General features: G+C 33.4%; 1 protein-coding gene across 8 annotated transcripts in view; it reads left to right on the top strand.

Annotated features, from left to right (window-relative positions):
* The window catches only part of LOC117210107 (glutamate receptor ionotropic, NMDA 2B), a 314,001-nt gene that overhangs the window by 278,304 nt on the left and 13,242 nt on the right, over positions 1 to 22,455 (top strand). For 5 of the 8 annotated variants that reach the window (XM_033452783.1, XM_033452780.1, XM_033452778.1 and 2 more), the window contains 5 exons: positions 14,511 to 14,658; positions 16,490 to 16,673; positions 17,909 to 18,048; positions 19,184 to 19,296; positions 21,114 to 21,398. In XM_033452783.1, coding sequence (XP_033308674.1) covers positions 14,511 to 14,658; positions 16,490 to 16,673; positions 17,909 to 18,048; positions 19,184 to 19,296; positions 21,114 to 21,398 — 870 coding nt within the window. The remainder of the gene's footprint in view (positions 1 to 14,510; positions 14,659 to 16,489; positions 16,674 to 17,908; positions 18,049 to 19,183; positions 19,297 to 21,113; positions 21,399 to 22,455) is intronic. The other 3 variants (XM_033452785.1, XM_033452781.1, XM_033452782.1) reach the window with 1 other exon arrangement.

Below are 22,455 nucleotides of genomic sequence, written 5' to 3'. Positions count from 1 at the left end.
TGCTGCTCGAATCTGCGGCGTTGTGCGATGGCCCTTCACAATTTCTAACTCATGGAAATTCATGTTATACCGAGCATTGCGGACACGTACGTTGTTGGAACGAATGCCATGAGTAAGAATCAGCACGTGTAGCACGTTCTTTTCTCCTTTTCAACATTTTCTTCTAGGAGAATTAAGAATCTGATATAATTCTACGGAGCGATCCTGCGTTCGATTCTTCAATCAGCTTATTCTGTTTTATCGCATTGCTTTCAAGCTTGTATTGATTTCAGTTACACGACGGATTATTTTGAGAGACTGATTTATCAGATTCCTTGCTATCTGATTTCTTAGGGAAGGTATTCTTCTTACAATTAGTTCAATCGGTCATTTTTAAGTACTAGAGACAAATCTTTCTACGTCTAAAAACATACTCAAATATTAAATCTTGGAAAGCTGTTACGAGTATAATTTCACCCCGTGGGAATTTCGTTTTCATATTATTGTTGAGAATTGTGGATCTTAATTGCCGAAATAAAAGTAAGGGAACACTAAGGTTACACTTAGAATTCATATTAAAATAGTTTTAGACTTATTTAACAAACGATTTCCAGGATCTTCGTCGATATACGTTTGCACGCGTCTCAGCACTTTCTTTGTCTCACCATCTTCCATACCACACTGCCAACGGAATAGTTACATTCGTCTGTTTTCCACGCGCACACACATACTTCACACATTCATATTCACGTACGTGTGTCACTACTACGCCATCAATCTAGTCTAGCACACAAAATTATACATATCTCATTTTTATCTCATAATTATCATCCAATAAAAATACCATTCCAATGTTACTGTTTGTAACCGCTGCACAATAATTTGTTTATTTTTCATTTAGTGCGGAATAACGCTAAAACATCTAACTCTACTTATTTAACTTTATCAATTTTTTAATGTAAAAAAAGGTGTGAATTTTTACCCATGATAGTCCTCAAGTATTAAAACTAATTATTTAAATCATCAAATCCATTTCTTACTGATTGGATGTTATTCCTTATCGCGTCAAACTAAAAGATCATCATACCGACTAATATAGACTATTCTTAATTGCTGAAATTTTTAATCTACACATAAATTCAAGTGATCCATACAGCCAGCGAGGAATTAATTAGAATTCAACCTTTAATGCATGTTTTATGCAAAACGGAAGAACTTGCCACCTGAGAAAAGGGATGAGACAAACTTTAGGAAGAGCTTCCCTTGACTCTCTAAATACGTAATTGAGCAGAGTTTAGCTAAGTGGGAGAATATCCTTCCATTCGAAGTAAATGGAAAGGGAAAATTAGAAGTGTATTTGTTAATGAATGATATAAATGAAAATGAATATCGTGGAAAAAATATCTACAGAGTATTTGATGCCATTGATCCTTTATTTCGACGATTCAGATGCTCAAACCTTATTTCTCTAATGCAAACAAGGAAGCTTTTGTAATTGAAGCCGTTCGATATTAACTAGGCAACGATTTACGAAAACTACTCGAAGGTAGAAGCTTCAAAACGCCTTACTTGACGCTAATATCTACCGATACTAACTGGAGTTTATTTATCTTCGATCAAATTTTCAACATTCTGCTCGGTGTCTTAGAGGTAAATTCTCACTCAGTCCTCAGTTAAGTGATCCAAGTATAATATCATTAATACTCAGCAAATCCCTAATTATTTCACGTCTTAAGCCAACAGCGTATAGTAACGTAATTTTTGTCACTTATACATGTACTAGTGAGAGCTTTTACACGCTTGTTGAATACCATTATATTTAAAAATATATAATATCTACATTTAAAATATATAATATTATCACAATATTTATAACACGAACATAATCGACCAAACATAATATTTATGAAATTTGCAGTATAGTAGGACGAGATCTATAGTTGTGAATTACATAGTGATCACTGTTTATTTCAACGGCAAAAAGTGATCTCGGTTGCGAAGCAGAAACGCAAAATTCTGAAATACAGAAATTAGAATAATTCCAGATTTTCATAACGATATTTCCGCAAAATTATGGAAGTATGTTAATTCAAGTGTAAAACTATGCTCATTAATGTTCTGTGTTAAATGTCTAGATTAACAACTAAGGTACAAAAATATTTAAATTTAAGAGGGAAAAACGTGCAGAATTAATTAATAATTGTATAAAGCGATATTAGGCGTGTTACAGGCGTTCGATAACGAGATGGTTACCAAAAAAGCAATTAATGGCACGCGATTTTGTTTCGTCCTTTTAAGAGCCACAAGAGAGGCAGCAAGTGGACAAAGTAGTTTGCAATGATGGCCATAAGAAGGCTACGATGCGATGGCTGTTGGTACCAGCTGCTAGAGACAAAACAAAGTTTCAGAGACACGTAAAACTCTTCCTCAGTTTTGACGTTGCTGTCCGATACAATTTATGCTGATGTGCAGTAACTTTCCGAGTGGAAAGCGATCGAGAAGTAGCGACGGAACTCTCCAAACGTTCCCTTACAATTTAGTGACAAACGATCTTTCTTGATACATAAGCTTGTTTCTCTGGCAGAGAACGTTTACAATGTGATTTTGCTAAAACCTTTGTTACGTAAAATAGAAATTTAGAAACTCATCAAATATTGTGGAAACTTCATTAAACAAGTTTGTAACTTTATTGTTGTTTTCTAGTAATTTACTATTATAAATAACATATTATATCTTTGACAAAATTGATTATTTGATTCGAGAATTTTACTCTATTTTGATTGTTACTGTGTGTTTTATAGAAACCATTAGTAAAATTAAGTGTCTGACAAAAAAAAACTCTAAAGCTTTTAAATCATCTAAAATCAAATAATATAACTCAAATCGTTTGCGTTGTAATCATTTATCTAATTGAGGGTTAACATCCTGCTTCAATGGAATCGAAGACACGTTACACCGAACGTTAAACAATACTCGTTCGTCGTACGCAAATGAGCAACGCGTGCGTAAACTCGCGTACGCATTGAATCTTAATTAAGCCTCGCGTCAGCATGTGGACGCAGACTAAACAAACATCATTGAGGAAGTATAACGAGAAAAGATGTTTGCATCCTTCTAATTGTTCAGAAGAGCGTTCGCTAAGATGGTAAATTTTCAGCTTTAATGTACAGTCGTTGACTTTCGTCTTCCAAATTCCAACTCTAAACTTCCAACAATGAACTTGTAACTTCTAATTATTAGTTGTGTAAGCCCGTGTGTGCACGAAACTTCTAGATATTGACTTTCAATTCAAATTCGAACTTCCAACTCACAACTGTTACTTTCAATTGCTAACATTCAAATTCCAGGGAGTATTAGATTTTGTAGTATATACGTTCGCTCACCTTTCGACGTATACATTTCGAGGATTGTTATTAAGATTTTACTTACGCTTTCTACAATTCCATCGAAGAAAGTACCATGATCCTATTAAATGATAACCGAGAAAATTTCCTATCTTATATTTATTTTTAATTTATTTTTAAACTAACCGATTACGAGAAATAAAACAAAGGTCATTATTGAATGTTCAAAGGGAAATCAAGACAATATAATCTCAATGTACTGCTATATTATTGTCTCTGTGGTAAAATTGAAAGTATATTCCATATTGACCTTTTTGTAAATGGATAAGTAGTATAGAGGAATATTTGCTATTACACATTCCATTGCTCATACGTATCGTAACGTTCCTCCCTTTATCACTATAATTATTATAGCCAAGAATGAATTATCAATTATATCCATACTGTGTCTGCCTCGTTCAGATATATCTTTATAGTACTGTATCTATTGTAGCGTACGTACTATTGCAGCAAATAGTGCAGCATCGACTGCCGATAATACCTGTGATTTTAATTCCATCAAACATTTGCTTACGTTTGGCATTATTCGTTACTAACACAAATTCTGATGCTTCCTATCCTCTTTGGAATGGCAAAGGGAATTACGCATAATGGAGCAAATTGTTTGATGTTTGCTTCGATGCAAGAGAAATCATCCGTTTACAGTACCTCACATTACGTTCAAATGCAGGTTTTGTATGACATGTGAGCTGAGTATATTTTACAAATTCTCTAACGTATGTGCACCATGTTATATATTTAGATACACGCTTCTTCTTGTTACGAAGAAAATAATGTTCATAATCAAGGTGTACATATCTTGTACATATCAAACAAATGTTTGAATTGAGTAGTACTGCAATAAAATGGTACTTAAGTAATGATAACAAGTGATCTCATGATCATATAATACAATATAAATATTTTGCCTATATAATAATGTTATGATAGCATACTTCAGAATGGAATGTATCCAAATTCAGATAAAATTAATTTTGTTTATCTTGGAATATTAAACATACATAAACACATTATCTATAAAAATTTTTAATCGATTGTAAAATGCTTTTTTTTTTGTTTTTCCGAAAAAATTGCTTTAATTTCTTTAGACATCTGACATTCTTTTCAAATTTTTGTGAGCTTTTGTAAATTTCTTTTAAGCTACGAGTGCAAACCTGCAATGAAATTGAAACAATCCTTTCTGTATATTAAATACATCTCCGACACTTGCCGCCATTACTTTTTGAATTGAGAAACCCGTCCTTCGATATTCCTTTTCCATTGTACACGCATAAGGGATCCTTTATAGTTTCCTCCAGCCACATCCTGCCTCTGCATTCCACTTGATCGACCACGAATCAGTTTTGTGGATATAACAGGAGCAGGTCACTTCCTGTTCCGGTTTATGTACTGTTTCCCCTTCTTGAACACTGTACAGCCCATTTTGAAGCCAGTTTTCATTCAATATCGAATCATACGAAATGGCATGGAAACTTACAATCTCTTCAATGTATCAGACTCGTGTAATGCAATGATAACGAAACATGTTATGTAATACGACAATAATTTAAAAATCTCAAGAAATATTATATTATACGTATTATTAGACTGCGGATATTTATGCAAACTCGTGTTTTCGTAAATGTAATTTCAAAAATGAAACTTACATGGACAAGTGTTTTATCTATTAAATATTGTATCAGATGTAGAGTACTTTGAATATTTTATACTATATTGCTGCATATAGCCTACATAATGCATTCTGTGCATTTTTTATATCTTTTAATTTGTCGTAAATGCAGAAAAATCTGCAGCTTATCTATTATTAGATCGCGGATATTTATACAAATTTAAATTTGTATGAAAACAAATAAACAGATATTTGGAACTCACGCAGAAATTTATTTCTGCCATTAATTACAATAAAAATATGTCGTATATTTTATGTCTTCCTGCATATTGTATACACCCTGTATACTTTTGCACCTCTGATTTTCAGTGAATACATAAAAATCTGCAGTCTACTTACTTAACTCTATATTATGTCATTGCGCATTAGCCATAGAATTTGAATCTAGCACGCTTAAAATCTACGGTATTCTAAATGGCTCGATCATCTCTTGTCATGATTTCATGTCGAGCAAAACCGATCGCGTGTACTTAATACGATTTTCACATTCCAAGCATAAATCCAGCTTTTCCTTTACTTTTCTTCTACGTGAGATTCACATCAAATACATTGAGCAGTGGTTATTCCTGAGGACGCATATGAGATGAAGATCTTTCTATCTCCAGCTTGCGCTTTCCCTTTTTATTCCCACTGATTCTCTTTTTTTTCTCTTTAACTTGACCCAGCCCATGGGATATTTTACTCGGCAAATGTATTTGAACCGGCAGTATAATTTTACGATAACATTTTACGACGTACGTATTCTGTCGAAGAAGATTCTTACGAATAAATCGTTTTATTAAATGGATTTATAAAATGATCTATTTTGTTGGTAATTTTATCTGCTATTCTATCCTTCGCCTTTTACTCGAACGTGGTTCGATAGAGATTCAAATTTTCGAGAAACAACGATGATCATGGACACTGTGGGACGATTTATTCTTGCATAAATCACCTATTTTAATACTGACCGCTATGAATGTTCAGCTTGATATACGAATATTAGAACGCAACAAAACCTAGTAATTTCAGGATTAACTTCGTCCCTCGTTATCAATAAATACGCTCGTATGGTATCAGGTCAATATTTCATAAAATAATGCAGTCACACGTATATATGTTTGCAGCTCCGATCCTGTAGCGTTGCATTGAATTTAATTAATCTAATTGCTGTTGGAACGTTGAAACAAAATTAGTGAAAATTCGGGCAGTGATATAGATTATGATACAGAGAAACTTTCTCGTTTCGTTTGAAGTTAGAATTATTCAAAAAAAATGAAAGAAGGACAAAGGTGATCCTTCGCAGTAAACACTATTTTATATGGAATAGATATTATGATATATTATAATTTATTAATAATTATATATTATATTAATTTAGATGTCCAAATATTAACTGCGACACTTCTAGCAATTTATATAATAAATGTTTAAGGAAGATGAAAGGAACTTCTTTTTCAGTGGATCCTATTTTATGCAAATATCGTAATAGGATGTTGCAATGGCTTAAAGTTACTTCCACCCACTGAATTTCCATCTGCTAACAATTTCATATACAATTTTGCGGTTTACCACTGCCCATTGAATTATACAGTCAACGAACACGCTACCTTCAACTTCCAATTTCGAAACTCCCATCTACTTTTCCTAATTTCAAGCATCCCCCGTAATTTGCGACACACGGCACCTCCTATATCTTCATCAACGAGAACAACGAGCGAAAAGCGCTGTTGTTCAGTACTCTGAAAAAATGTATGACTTTATTTCCAAAAGTAAATTTTCTCGTTGTATCGTAAATGAAATTACGAACTTTAAACCAGGAACAATTTAGTACATATATTACGAAATCTTAGTTGACATTGAATGAATTCGCTTGTGCATTGTGAGTCTCGTTATCAAATGCTAATTTATTTACAAAATAGGATGCTCTAGTAACGATTACACATATTGTAGCATAGTTATTTAAAAATAATTATTAGAAAAATTGGGGAAAAGAAACATTCAGGTGCGTATATTATTCTAATCGAAGGATGTTACGGTATATGGTTCATAACTATTAACTACTAATTCAACATGATCGAAATAGGATAGTTGTTAAACGTTGAGTCAAGTTTACCTAAATAATACCGAGGTTTATTGAGCTCAGGTGAGCTCATGCTATCAGCTAAATCCTATTAAATCCTCTTAGATTCTAAGTAGATATTCCTAAGCACCATCAAACATTATCCGATTTCTCAAGATATTGGACTTCTACAAATCCGCTAAATCTGTCCAAGTATTTCTAAATCTTCAAACAAGTCGGAGAAGCAGGCTCACACTTTAAGAACTCTGTCTTAATTTCAATTTTTATGGGCCATTAAATCCATATCTGGAGAATAACAATTCTTGCATAGATGTGATAAGTTTTTAATAAATCAGTTTCGCATTCTTCGCTATTTTCTTTCTAATATTGCAAAAAATTGATCACCTAACGTTTTTTTAAAGTATGTTTGATAGCCATTATAAGATCAATTATGTAGAATATTAGATTAACATTTTGCACATTTTTGTAATTCTATCTAATTTTTTAACACGCATTAGAAGTGATTCTATTTTTTAAATTGCTCGATAATGTTACCAATTTCCAATAATCTAAATTTTCTTAAATCGTGTTTTCGTAATTTTGATTGAACCTTCGAGAATATCTTAGAATTATACTTTTACTAACTCACGCTGAATCTTGAAACTTTTCTACGTGTAAACAGGTTACAGATGTTTTCTAAAGTAAATTAGGCTAATTGTACTCTGAATGTTGTTTGAAACACTAAAGTTGTGCCTGTTCCGGTGGTTAGTTTTTACTGGACAACTATGTTGCTGTTTCGATCACACGCATCATGGATTCCTAGGGTTTCAATAGTTCGAAAGGCGTCTGTCAAAGTTCTTCTGATTCCTGGTTAATTCGAACGAACTTCATCGATGTCAATCCAGGATGTCGGGTCACGTTTCAGGCGCGTAACCAGATTTTAAGTTCCGCCAAGTCCATCAAGACTTTAACAGAGTTATGTAGAATTTCAGACGATACTGAGATCTTTTTGCGACTTCAGCTACTTTTCAGTTAAATATAAAAGAAGATTAAATTTCATTAACTTTAAACTCCTGTGTTTTGTTACGTTATTAGAAATGAACACAATTATCGTTATATCCTTCTCGATGTTTGATATATTAAAGTTCTTAGAATATAACAAAATTCTAATATCGTAACAACTTTCCAATACATTTTTTATTCGTTGAGGAATACTATAATTTCTTTTAACGTGATTCGATATTTGATGTGCCAGAATTTCCACTCGAGTTTCTTAAGTGTACAATATTTTTCTCGCATACTGAAAATAGCGAAAATTAATACATATAAAGAAAATAGTGAAAACTAACCTCTGCTATTATATTCAACAGAGAAAATCGTCCATACTTTTACAAGGTCAAAAAATGACTAACGATTATACCAATTAATAGAAGTAGTATTCTTTGTAAATTCATTTAAGGATCATTTAGACTTAACTAGTCCTGCTAGTAAAAAATCTAAGGAATGACACAATTACAATAAAAATAACGTGATTATAGTAATGTTGTTATGCTTTTACCTAGAATTCAGTATATTACACAAAACTTGTATTCAGAATTTTTATTTCATCTAAACGACTTACTAGCTACTTTGAAAAGACGATTCATTTAGTTCACAATTCCTCGTAAAACATTATGGCAGGGAGTATTAGAAAGAGCTTAGTAGGCCAGATAGCTCCCTGGTAAAACGTACAATGATGATAGAATCTCTTTGTCTCTCAAGTGGAAAGGATATGGCAGAATGCCAACAAAAAAGGAAAGATAATTGCTTCTTCTATGTGGCGCGGTTAAAACGAAGGGTGTGCCAAAACGAGTAGTCGAATATAGAGTTAAAAAGAAGAAAAATAGCTGAGAATGCGAGAATCGTATTATTATCAACCTTTCAAACTCTAAAAGAAAGGAAAGAACAGAAATTACGTTTAACGCTCTGTGATTGCCACTTTAGATAAGATTAAATTCGTGTTAAGTGGATTACGCTTTTCGCTATAGAAGTTTCACCAGACCATCAAAAAAAAAAAGAAAGAAAAAAAAGAGAAAATAATTCGAAGGTGAAATTTTGCCTCTCTGTAATTTATTTCATGCTGTTCTTCCATTTTTACCGGAACTTGGGCTCGAAGAGAGAACTTCAAACTCGAACGACGTTTTAGCATTTCTTCGACTTCTTCCGTTCTATTCATCAGGCTGAGAACTATGTGGGAGGTTCAACTTGATGAATCTGAATCGCATTTTCGGAACATTCCAGCAATAAAATTTCCATTTAAAAACTTTAAACTTCTTTAACGTGGCTCTTTAACGTGAACGAGCTCGAGTGAATAGAAAAATTTACCAGTTGATACGGTGCTTATGCCGAGAACTTTTCGTCGGAGATTCATCTTAACATCTCTTTACAGTTAAAAATAAACAGTCGAATACGTGGGCAATACGTTGTCTTTTTAACGCATTTTAGACTTTTCCAATATTCTATACTGTTTAGAAGTGTATTGTATATTTTTAGAAATTAGAGATTGGTATATTAGATGAATAGAAGACAGGAAGCTTCTATATAGAGCACGTTATTTATCTATGAAATTCATACTTTTAAATACGAGCAAATTATAGGTTTTCAAATCAAGTTCTATTAGGTTTCAACTGAAGATGAATGAGATACTGTAAGAAGTGTAGCGCGACCTTCAAACATGCTATTAATTAAATATCCTTTAGTAGAACTTTCTAATAGAATTTTCCCAGTATACGTAAAATATATATCACAAATATTGACTTTAATACGCTACTCGATTAAAGTGAGAGTAATTAAACATGTGTTTGATATGTTAACGAAGAAAAACGAATCGTGTAAATTGCGAGTCATTTATTGGTTTACCAATGTTCTGTTATTGTTTTGTAACAAATTGATATAATTTTATTGAACATATATTTGTTAATTATATATTATTAAAAGAAAACATAATTATATTCGCTTCCATTAATTCGTTAATTTATCGCCACAAGTATGTGATACATACGTAAGGTACAAAACATTCCATTCGAAAAATAAAGATGACCTTGAAAATTCTAAATTTATTTCATTCAATAATGTCTCATGTATCAGAAATAGTGTATTTTTCGTAAACAAATATTTACAAAATAAAAAATAAATCTTTCGTTAGAAACACAAAGAAAAGTGATGTAAAAAATTCCAAACCTATCATTATTTACATTTATTTCATTTACTATTAACAATAGCCCCTTCGTAATTATAAAAGTTCCATCATATTTTCGCATTACGTTACCCTTCGGACACAACTATTTGTAACGCTCCACAGAATTCACCTTCTATAAACTGTGACTTGCAAATCTCAAAAGAACGCGTTGCCCGTAAGAATTAACCCCTTAACGACCCATTAATCGAATTAACCCATTAATCGAGACAACAATCTACAGTGAGATCCGTTATAACGAGACGCGATAAAGTGTACGCGTACCGAGCGAAAATTCAAAGTCGATTTTCTCGAAAACAAAGCCTCAAACGACAAATTTTTATTCTATATTTTCGACTTCTTTTTTCGCGTAGAATCACCCCCTTTCCGCTTGTACCACCAGTTACCAACCACCCTGTATAATAGCTTGTTTACGTTATCGGCTCAAAATTCTCAAACGTAAATCGTAGGTTAAGGGGTTAAGTACGCGAACATGAACAGTAAAAATCTATCATTTTCTAGTGGTTCTAACGACAGCACGTAGCTGACTGCGTTTTCGAAAGGTACCAATTCACTTCGAACGTCGTCGAAAGTTTAACAACCCCTTAAGAATGCCATAAACTTTTAAGGGCGCGAACGAAGCTACACGGGCTGGTGCATAAGGGATTCGACGTATGGACGTTTACGTATAAACTTCCACTTCTACCAGGCTTTAACTGCTGTCAGTACGCCTAACGTACACGCGTCGATATACATTTGCGTTACGTAAGATTTTACGACCGGTGGGCCAAGAAAGTCGCGAGATATAGCCGAACGTTACTGGATATCTTGTAGTTCGGAGGAAGTCGATGTTTCTATGGTAGTTCTCATCCTTAGTTAGTAGATATACATAGGTACATGCATCACGAAAATGTAAAATAAACGCAAGGTTATTATCGTGAGAATGGCCATAGAGAATAGCAATAGTGCTGGGTCTGCTGACTTTGCTGTCGAAATTTACCGCAGTTATTCGTTCGTGCAGGGAAACCATATTAATCGAGGTGAATATTATATCATCAAGGAACTTAATTGATAAAATAAACTGGAACAATTGGTATGTCCAGTATGGCTCTTGTACTCTCGCTATTCAAGATATTTCTAATCTCATTAACTGTAAAAAAGTTAAATGATTAAAATGCAAAGACTGAAATGATTAAAATGGGACTATTTAATTCTACAGCTTTTTACTAATGTCTTAACGTCACCGATATTGGTTTTAAAGCTAAGAATTATTATACGAAAATTTGAACGATCGCGTTATTTTTGTTAAATCTAATATAATTTCCACTATTGTTCTACTTTATTGCCTAATTATCTCTTCTCTTGAATGCTTCGAAACAAAATTTATACAATCTTGCAGTATCTTACGTAAATCAGTTCCAATGTTGCATGAAAATAATAATTAATTGTGTCTGTCAGGATATTCGATTTCAGCATCTTCCATAACATGATATTGGATGCTCGAAATTGAGAATATCACACGGGACAAGATTGGTTCGAAAAGTTCTTTGGATACACGATATTCCCCTTAGATTTTCATAAAATAATATCGTCGCAAGTTCTTCGCTATTTGATATGCTGTTTTTATTGCGCAACGTTCAAAGTAAGATACTTCTACAATCTTCTTGCTGACTAAATTTCATCATGTAAAGGTACTCGGAAGTATGACACAACGATGAAAGAACATCGCGACTTCTCAGTTTTATATCCCACGAAATATTTATCTTAATAAACTGTACAAAGTACACTTGCCTCGATAAATTTCAGAAATTCTTTCTGACAAATCGTTACATCGAAGAAGCTGCACTATACGTAAGCAAACTGTTCATAGCAATTCTAATTATTTAATAACAAAGACCAACCCGAATACTATTATGATGTATTATACACATCGTGTACTTGAAGAGTTTAATAAACTTCTCTCGACAATCCAATGGACTTAAAAAGTCTCTGTTACGTGCAAGTAAACGATCCATAGCGACTCTAATCATTTAATAACAAAAACAGACCCCCAGATGCCATTACAATGCTGATATTGTACACTTTGTGCGTATATGCCTAATATTACTTGTTTACGCGTCTCGCAAAACACGAGTCACGGATCTCCGTTCAGACTGGTTGACACAAGGGCAAACTATGTTCAGTCCCAGTTATTGCAGCATCCTACAAGCTGTACCCTCGTCAGTCCGGTTAAATTCCTGCATAATATTCCCGGAGGCATGCGTTGCTTCTTCGTTTGTCTAACGCGTCTATCATTAATGCCCATTTGCTGGCAAATTTATTCGACAATTACGACCATTATGCCGACGCGATTAAGATGTATTCACGTCCCAAGGACGTCTTACGATTAACGACCATCGCCTAACGATCGATGCGTCCCTGTTTCACGCGTTAGCTACTGGCTATTGAGATTTTCTATCGGACGTTTAAATGACGTTCGTAAATTGGAAATTTTGATGGACGCGATATTGACGTTCGTTTTGTGAGGAAAACTTGAAATGATAGACAGCCGATAATGATTGCTACCGTGGTCGGGTTAATCGTCTGTAAGGGCGAGGAAGTTTAGTCATCGCGCAATGTTTCAGGAATATTGGTGAAAACGTGGTCTCTTAAATTTATTGTTTGATTTCGTAACTAACTTAATTAAGAATATGGAAAATATTCGTTTCTCAATTTTTAATAGAACGTTCTATAACCGATCATTTTTCTTCCGATCTTTCGAAAACATAGATAGGATATTTTTTTTCGTAAAAAATGAAACTTGAGGTTTTATTTCTAAAAAAAAAAATTGAATTTTTGTTTTGGTAATTTAAGAAACATTTGTAAAGATAATACAAGCGAGAAGAGAAATAGAAAAATTCAGACTATTCTGTACTGTTCGCTTTGTTCTTTCCACTGTAAGTTAGTTCTAATTTCTCCGTATTTCGTACCAGAGATTCGATAATTGTTTTCCGAATGCTGCCGCCTAAAATATAGGTACAGCTTGCAGTCGATTGGCCAAACAATGCGTATTCCATAGAACACGTAAAACGAGTGTTATTCACCAGCTGCGGAAACAATACACGAAGAGCATCGGGTTTGTCACGTGCAGATGTGACCAGGGTAAACCATCCGACTCGTATTCAGCCAGATTGCACGACTTAGCCAGAAGCGACGTTAATCCGGTTGTTTCGTGGTATAAACAGAGATTGAGAAATTTCAGGAACATTATGAAACTTCTGTAAAGTCATCTTACGCTACGTTAACGTCTTCCCTTATTCTCATACTCGATTTTCTCGAATTTGGAATTATTAACCGAATCTTCGTTTAACCTGTTTCCCAAATTTAATTCCTCGATCGTTAGCGCAAAAGTTCTTCTTTAATTATTTTACTAATAGGTAAACAATGGAAAGATACAAAAATACCGAAATACATTCATTTTACTTGTAATCCTACGTATATACGTATGCAAGCATAGTTATTCTTAATAACAATACGAAACAGTTCTATTAAACTCTTTGTTAGTGGTATTGGAAAAATGCTTGGAATGTTTAATATGATAGCTGCAGCTTACGTTTAAATCAAATATTATCTTTTTTCAATAATACCTATACATGTAAACCACACATTACAGCAGCGCTGTACCTCGAAGAAGATATCGAACAGAACAAAACTCTATATGATTTCTATTTCTATCATTTTTATATCCGGTATTTATCATTAAAATGACCTCCATTAGTTACGACACATTCCGTGTAACTACAAATTTAATATAGCTATATTTTATATTTTATAATATCACAAGAAACTCCATAAGAAGAATCTAAGAATCTAAAAGAAACTATAGTATCCAGTTTCTCTTTCTCTCTCTTTTTCTCGCTATCTTTTAAAATAAATATCTTTCGTTTAAATCGCTCTGATCAATAGAATCTTTCGTCGTCTTGCAAACGAAAAACGAACTGTCAGAAAATAATTACAACGTAAGTTATTCCATCCATTAATCACGACAACCTAATACGAAAAACTGATCTCCTCTTTGTCGTTCTATCTCAAGATTCTGGACAAAGTATTTTATCATAGGGATGATCGAAGAACGATCGTTCCAACGTCCATGGAAGGGTAGAGAAATAAAACATGGCTGCGAGCAAGTGAACGACGATGTTACTGGTGTACGCCGTTTTTCAGGATGGACGTTCAAGCGGCACAGAAGAATGAGAGCTTTTATCAGTGCTGCAGCGGATTCTGCATCGACCTGCTTCAAAAGTTCTCCGAGGAAATCGGCTTCACTTATGAGCTTGTTAGAGTCGAAGATGGGAAATGGGGCACGCTAGAGGTTGGTTATAACGAATTTTATCCAGCTAACAATTATTATTGAGCATTTCCGATAAAATGAATCCTCGCGATACTTATAGGATATATAAAAAAACGTAAAAGATATTTTTAGATACAGAGGAGATAGAAAATATAAAATAATATGAGTGTATAGACATATATATATTTATGGAAAATTATTAATTATAAATAGATTCTTGCGAGCGTGAAAACTGTAAATTATTTACAGATATTCTACTGAAGATATAAGAAATTGAAATACAAATAGAATATTTTCTAAGATTGCATAGAACGTTAATAGTTAAGTAAAATAATAGACTTATTGTTTCGTAATAAACTGGATTTAATCAAAACGATTAGAAATATGGACGGTGAGAAAACCAATTTTTTACTTCACAATTAAATATCGTTTTATTCCACTTTAATAAAGTTTGATATTTGTTTTATTTATACAACGACTTTCATATAACTCGTATACGTTCCAAATATTTGTATACGTGTTCCAATATCCCTAAAACCTATATATAACCTACCACAGTCCACTCGTGACTCGGTTAATTTACAAATTTTACAAAAATACACGTACCATACAAGCGATATTCAAAATATACACGACATAAAATGTACATTTAACATTTTTCAACTTAACAGCTTTCAAGGACGAAAGGAACGTTCGATTAGCCCCAGCGCGACATTCCGCTTTAGATCTTTGTTCGTTCGATTAGGAAATTAATTTTCTAATGAAAAGTGCTTTTGTCGAAGATCCAGATAAGATTTAATAGATCAGTGTCTATCAGTCAATTATGAAATCTTAATCCCAATGAATAGCAAGGAATTAGTTTCAATAATCGTGGAAGTAGTAAATGGAACGTCTTTAAAGTTGGATCGGGTTAACACAGCGGATCTCGTTTAATCCGAGCGTTCAGGATTTAATACTTGACGACAGTATCGATGGAACGACTGTATAGATTAATTTCGCGCGTAATTCCAACTCTGTTCATTAATCCAGAATCTGCAACGGGCACGAAACAATTGAGATGTATCGAGGACAAAGTGTCCTCGAGTTAGCGTGGCTCTTTCATTGTGTTTATTTAAATATGACTGCGTTTGCGTGCGGATAATTATGGGTCCTAGGCGAAACATACTTCAAAAATGTAACCTTCGTGCATATTTATAACCGCTATTTATCGACATTTTATCGACAAAGCCTTTTCACTAATTACAAAATGATTATAACACTAGACCTATCGAAATGATCAAAACGGTCAATTCGTAATGTTTCTTCGAGATTTGATACGTTATTTTTTTTATCAACTTTATACGTTCTATATTTGATTTTATAGATTTACAATAATTGCGTACATTTTTGAGGATTTGGATATTTTCTTTGCAACGTGTATGCGCAAAAGCTTGTTCTGTCCTCTGCATTGTGCAACTCTTCATACATTTTATTCCTTTGATATTTCATATTTTATTCACTGACAGTTTCATTGTTATGTATATAATGCTATATATAGTCTAGTTAGAAAAATTTACCAAATGTCCAGCTGGACAGATTGTAAAGTACAAATTAAATAAATAAAAAAAGAATATACAGTCTAGAATATTACATTTGTGGAATTTCTCTGTGTACATATATATTACATTAGAACGTCAACTAACGTTTTCCATAGATGAGTTTTAAGTTGCAACGTCAATTGGTATATTATGGCGTCAAATTGTTAATGGAATTTTCTTACAGTGCGATAGTTTCTGCTGGAATATTAAAATTATGCGATGGAATTTATAATTTGCAATTACACGAAGTTTAATGTCCGTTGTTCTGTTCGTAGAATGGAAAATGGAACGGTTTGATAGCTGATCTGGTGAATCGGAAAACGGACATGGTAATGACATCTTTGATGATTAATTCTGAAAGAGAAGCCGTGGTTGATTTCACGGTACCGTACATGGAGACTGGTATCGCCATTGTTGTGGCTAAGAGGACTGGTATAATATCTCCCACTGCCTTCCTTGGTAAGTGGCCATAAAGATCTCATTAAACGTTAAATGGTTCATAAAGAAATCTCCTCGGATCCTAAATAATATGTATCAAAAATTAACATAGAAAAATGATAGATAATTAATTTTTTATACTAGTAATTAATCGTATATTATTGTAAACACATTGAATTTTACACAAATACGATTGAATGTTTCCTGCAAGAAATAACATCTAATATGTAAATATAAATAATATAAAATATATTATCACTAAATAAAAAATATTCATGGAATTATCAAAAGCAAAGTTTCATTGTAACTATGATTGAATTACGTTGTTCAGTCAGAGCTTTCAATAAAATTGCTTCGAATGTTTTACGATCATCCTGTTCTAAAATTTCGGAAGTTTAGTACAGATGCTATTGAGGAAAAGAGAGTAAATTCTAGATAAACAGCAGTAAAGGTCGATCAATTCTAGGAAATAACTACGTTACTCACTCAGAAGAGGGTAGTTCTCAAAGATATTTACAATAGTATTGTTCTGCGAAACAGGATTAACAGATCTTTCCAAATTTCAATCAAATTACTTAACAACCAATTTGTTAATGATTGGAAGAGAAAATATTTTTTCATTCAATCTTATTAACTCGTATGCCCTACGATTCTATAATTTACATAAAATTCAACATATACACATATGACATCAATGGTTTTATTTATCGTTCTCAGTTTATTTAAATGCGATAAAACTAAATCTCGCGAATTATTTAAAACTCTATCAATCTCTCCTTTATTAAATTTATTCGATATAGTTAACATAAGTAACACTATTATACTATATATTCTTCGAAATCATCTAAAACGTATACCTGTTTATTACTCGATCTCGTTTTATTCAACAGAACCAGAAATGTATTTTAATTTTTAATCGATCCTTCTATGGCTTCTTATAAATATACATATTTAATAGAACATTTAACATAATATTTAGCATAGCTTAATATATTCTAGTATTTAATATAAATATACATATTTTATAAAGTAATTGCCACAAATGTTTTTAATTAGCAAAGTGTGTTTCCCTATCAAAGTAACAATACTTTTCATTTTTAGCAAATAAGAAATTCCAAAGTCTATTGGACGTGCACTAATACACACATTAATACAAAATATGATCTTACACATAGAATAAATATGATCGATACATTCCACGTAATACGAAACAATTTTATTATTATTATAATTATATTATTTATTATGGTTTTCAGAACCATTCGACACCGCCTCTTGGATGTTAGTCGGCATCGTCGCCATACACGCGGCCACGATTATGATACTGCTATTCGAATGGTTGTCACCATCAGGTTTCAACATGAAGGTAAACCCTTCAGACGCTGCGCAGAAACTGGTACTATTAATTTCGCTTCTTATTAGCTATGTATGTTTTCTCGCCTTCAGAGCACGAAATCCTTATAGAGCAAATTACTATACCGGACAATACCATTAATCTTAACGACACTCCATCCCTGTGACACAAGAAAAAGAGATTGATCGTGGGAGAACAATCTTCCCACGTACTTTCCTGATGATACAAATGCCACGCAGTTTCCCCTTTTTCTTTATTCGGAAAACATCTTTGTCTCATTTTACTTGTCAATAAAATCTACAATTTAAAGCGTCCATATCATTTGACATTTACGAACGTAATTGGAAATATTTTGTCTGCAATAAGAGAATACAATTTTTATTTAGCGAAGAGAAATAAAGAAGGACACTTTGTATTTTGTGAATTATTTTTTGAATTATTTCTACTTCCTAAGATTCATTGCTAAATTTGATTCTATGTAATTGTCAAGGGTGATTTATATTTTCTTTAATCTCTTTCACAGAGATTTAAAGTTTCCTATATCCTTCTGCTGTGAACTATTTTTAATTCCTAGGAAGCATTTTGAAACCTGTTTCTCCATAATTTTCAAAGCTGATTCACGTTATATCTATCCATCTTTTCTTCAAAATTTTAAGCTTCTCGCCTTTTCTTTCTCGTTATCAGAAATTATTTCCAATCCTTAGAATTCATTTCTAATTATGTTTCCATAAAATCTTCAAAATTAATTCATGTTTTCTCCACGTCGTATTGTTATTTAATAAAATTAAGTATCTTTAAGATATTAATCAAACAAATTGCACGAAGAAATATGAAACATAAATATTATAGATCATTTCACTGGCACAACGTTGAATGCTACTTCTAAGATCTAGCGATCCATCCGCAACTTTCATTAATTTTCTAGCATCGAACACGACATCTATCTATCGGATATCTTCACAAATATTCGCAATGCATTCTAACACAATATCTTCCTATCACTCGCTTTTGTTTAACCTTCTCACTGAATTCTTGCACCATTTTGTCTAAAATCTAACGCAGACCAATCCTACACCGTAGATTAGAACATTTTCTTATTATTGCAACGTTGTCGCTGTATTGGTTGTACAAACGATACGAAATGAGTTCGAACGCGGCTGATTTATGCTGGTTGCAGAAGAATCCATCGCCCAATCATCGGTTCTCCTTCTGTCGGACGTACTGGCTGGTCTGGGCCGTATTATTTCAGGCAGCCGTCCATATTGATTCTCCCAGGGGATTCACAGCCAGGTCGGTAAAACAATTTCTATCGACAATTAGAATCCTCGCACGTAAATCATATTCTCCGAAAAGCACGGTAGAAAGAGAGAACTCATAAAATCTATTAACATGTTTTCTCTGCATTGAAAAAGGGATGAAGAGAAGGATCAAAGGGATCACAAGGACGTTCGACAAACGCGCATATCATCGTCGAATTTACATGAACCGTCTTTATTTCGTCTTCTCTGTTTTCTCTTCTCCCTCTTTGTATCTCGAGAATAATGTGCGACTAATTAAAGCTCGAAGATTCTTAGTAGAGTATGCGATCGAAGTATTTAAAGTCGAATTTATTATCTCCGATCTTTAATAATTTGAACGTATATAATAATTTAAAATTAATTAACCACATAATTGAAACTCTTAAAATCGTATCCTCTGTTTTAATCATTCTGTACGTTAAATCTGTAGAGAATTAAATGATATAGGAATTTGAAAACCGATTCGTTGTAATTCAGAAAAGTTGAAAGCTAAGAGAGACTTCAAAAAAGAATTAAGAATCGATTTAAACGCGTTCATAGAAGAAAAAGACACTATAGTCACATCAATTAAACTTTACACGGCAATGTGACGTTTCATAGCTACATGATAGTTGCGAAGTACCATAATTGGCGTGTAGAGGATGCAGGCAGAAATGGTTTAAATCATAAAGATTCGGGCGAAATATCAGCGGCATATACCGTGCCAAGAAATTGTATTCAACCACAGTGTTCGCCACGAAAAATGAACATTTTATTTCTCGAGCACACGTTGGATTTAATTTCGTCTTATTCATTGAATTATTCTGTGCGTGCGCCATTTTCGAAAACTTTCATAATTTGACTGCAAAATATTTTGTTACTCGATGAACCAGCTGCATTTTCAAAACGAAGGAAAACGATGTAATAGCGTTGAAAATATTATGTAGCAGAGTAAGTGAAACGAATCTGGTGAGCTCGCAAATAGAATCCTCGAGTGATGTTACCTGTTAATACCGTAAAATCTAAGGCTTCTAAATTATGCTATCGTAAAATACAAAGCAAAATGTGAGCTACGTAAAATGGACGCAAACATCAGCCTATGTGTTAAATTACGGCACACTGAAATAGTAAAAATTCACTAAATCCAATAAAAGTCTTACTAGTGAAAACTTAGAATTACAGATAACGCAACTGTGAGTGGAACCTTAGAGTCCTCGAATTTCTATACCTCTGATGACAAATAAATCTTATGTAATTAATAACTTTCTTCCTATACCAATCGAACTCTTTCTAAAGTTCTCTATTCTCTAGATATTTAATTTTAATTCGACAAAAAATTTAAATTCTTGTACTTATCGCAGGTTCTTCTTACAAGTAAACGGACGATTAATTTTTTCTCTAAAATCGTACTAAATTTTGATATGAAATATGCAAATTTTTCTTAATTCTAATTAAAAAAATTGTTCGTTCCTTTTTCCATTCGTCCAAAGATACAAACATTTTTCAGATATCGAGGAATTTAATTTTTTCATTCAGATTGTCAGCTTTTTTTTTCTATGCTGTTACAGTTTCCAAGAGTTCGTCAATGGCGTTTTGATTTACTTCACAAGCGCTTCTAATTTTGAAAAAGGGGAAGAAACGAACCATTCAGTATCAAATTGAGTAAAGAAAACCCGCTTAGCATAAAATCGAAAGATCTTTTAGGAAAGCTGAGAGTGCGATCGAACCCAAGACAAGTTAAACGACGTAGCAGAGCTAAAAGTCTTTTCGCAATTATCGATCGAATGTATATCGCTTCGCCAACGTTTAACGACATTCTTGTAAACTCAGATTCATGACGAACGTGTGGGCGCTGTTCGCCGTGGTGTTCCTCGCCATTTACACTGCCAACCTGGCCGCCTTCATGATCACGAGGGAGGAGTTCCACGAGTTCACCGGTGTTGACGATCATCGTTTGGCCAAGCCATGGTCCCACAAGCCTATGTTCAAGTTTGGTACCATACCTTGGAGCCACACTGACAGCACTTTGGCAAAATATTTCAAGGAGATGCACGCGTACATGAAGAAATTCAACAAAAGCAGCGTGGCTGAAGGAATCGAGGCGGTTATCAGCGGGTAAGACCGATTAAATGACGTTGTTTCGTCCCGAAATTTATAAAAAAAGCATGAGGTCTTCGCCGACAAAGTTTATAATAAAATTTCCCATATAATTCAATCGCAAAAGGTATTTTTGAAGTTTTAGTACGGAGATTTCGTGCATCTATAGAACAGATTTATTATTAGTACAATTTTTATGTATTTATGAGAAATTTCAAGATGCGAAGATGCATAGAATGTGTAAAATATAATATATACCTACTAATAATTAATAGGTAAAACAATTCTCTACTTAGGTACTGTAGTATCGTAAATATAATAATAATTAGTTTATTAATAATAAATGGATTAAACAGAAAACAATGGTTATTTAACGTGAACTAATCGTAACAACGTATTATAATTAATTAACAACTCTCGTCAACACAACTTCAGTCTCAACAACGCTAACAACACTATCTCGACAACGCAATCCGCACTCTCTGGCTTCTCAACTCATACTGCCGTTAATTCGTTTATGCCTCTTAGCAAGCCATGGTCTTTCGTCTGATATCTTTTGTTTAAGCCCCATCATGCACGCGCTCAGCAACCGCTCGTTTACAATTCGCACGACACCCCCTAGGCCCCTCGTCCACGATACTACAGTATATTTATAAAAATCATTAGTTTCTGTAAAATTTGTAGTTCTTTTCACGCTTGATAAACGAAAATGTGCTGTAAACTCGGTATTCTCAAAGAGTATTTTAAAAATGGTTTCCAATGGCACAGCCGAGCTAGGGCATATCCAATTGATTTCAACTTTTAAATGTCAGATTCACTACGATACACCTGCAGTACACTTCTTAGTACGTTCATCGTGTATTTATGTTTGTAGAAGAAAATTTACAGAGACCGGAAAGCATACCAGTCTCCAGTTCACATAAAAAAGAAATAACCAAGGACAGACACGACACCTCATAACGTATTAGTTTGTTGAATTCGCTGGTCCTCAAATTAGAACTTGATCCCTTAATCGCGCTAAATGTGCACGCATTATATATACGTGGTTCGTTATCGAAGCTTCTGAGCGAAGTTG

This window comes from Bombus bifarius, unplaced genomic scaffold (assembly GCF_011952205.1).
Source record: "Bombus bifarius isolate JDL3187 unplaced genomic scaffold, Bbif_JDL3187 scf7180000008199, whole genome shotgun sequence".
Taxonomy (NCBI): domain Eukaryota; kingdom Metazoa; phylum Arthropoda; class Insecta; order Hymenoptera; family Apidae; genus Bombus; species Bombus bifarius.
The sequence above is the reverse complement of the archived record's forward strand: the minus strand, read 5'-3'. Positions and strand labels throughout refer to the sequence as shown.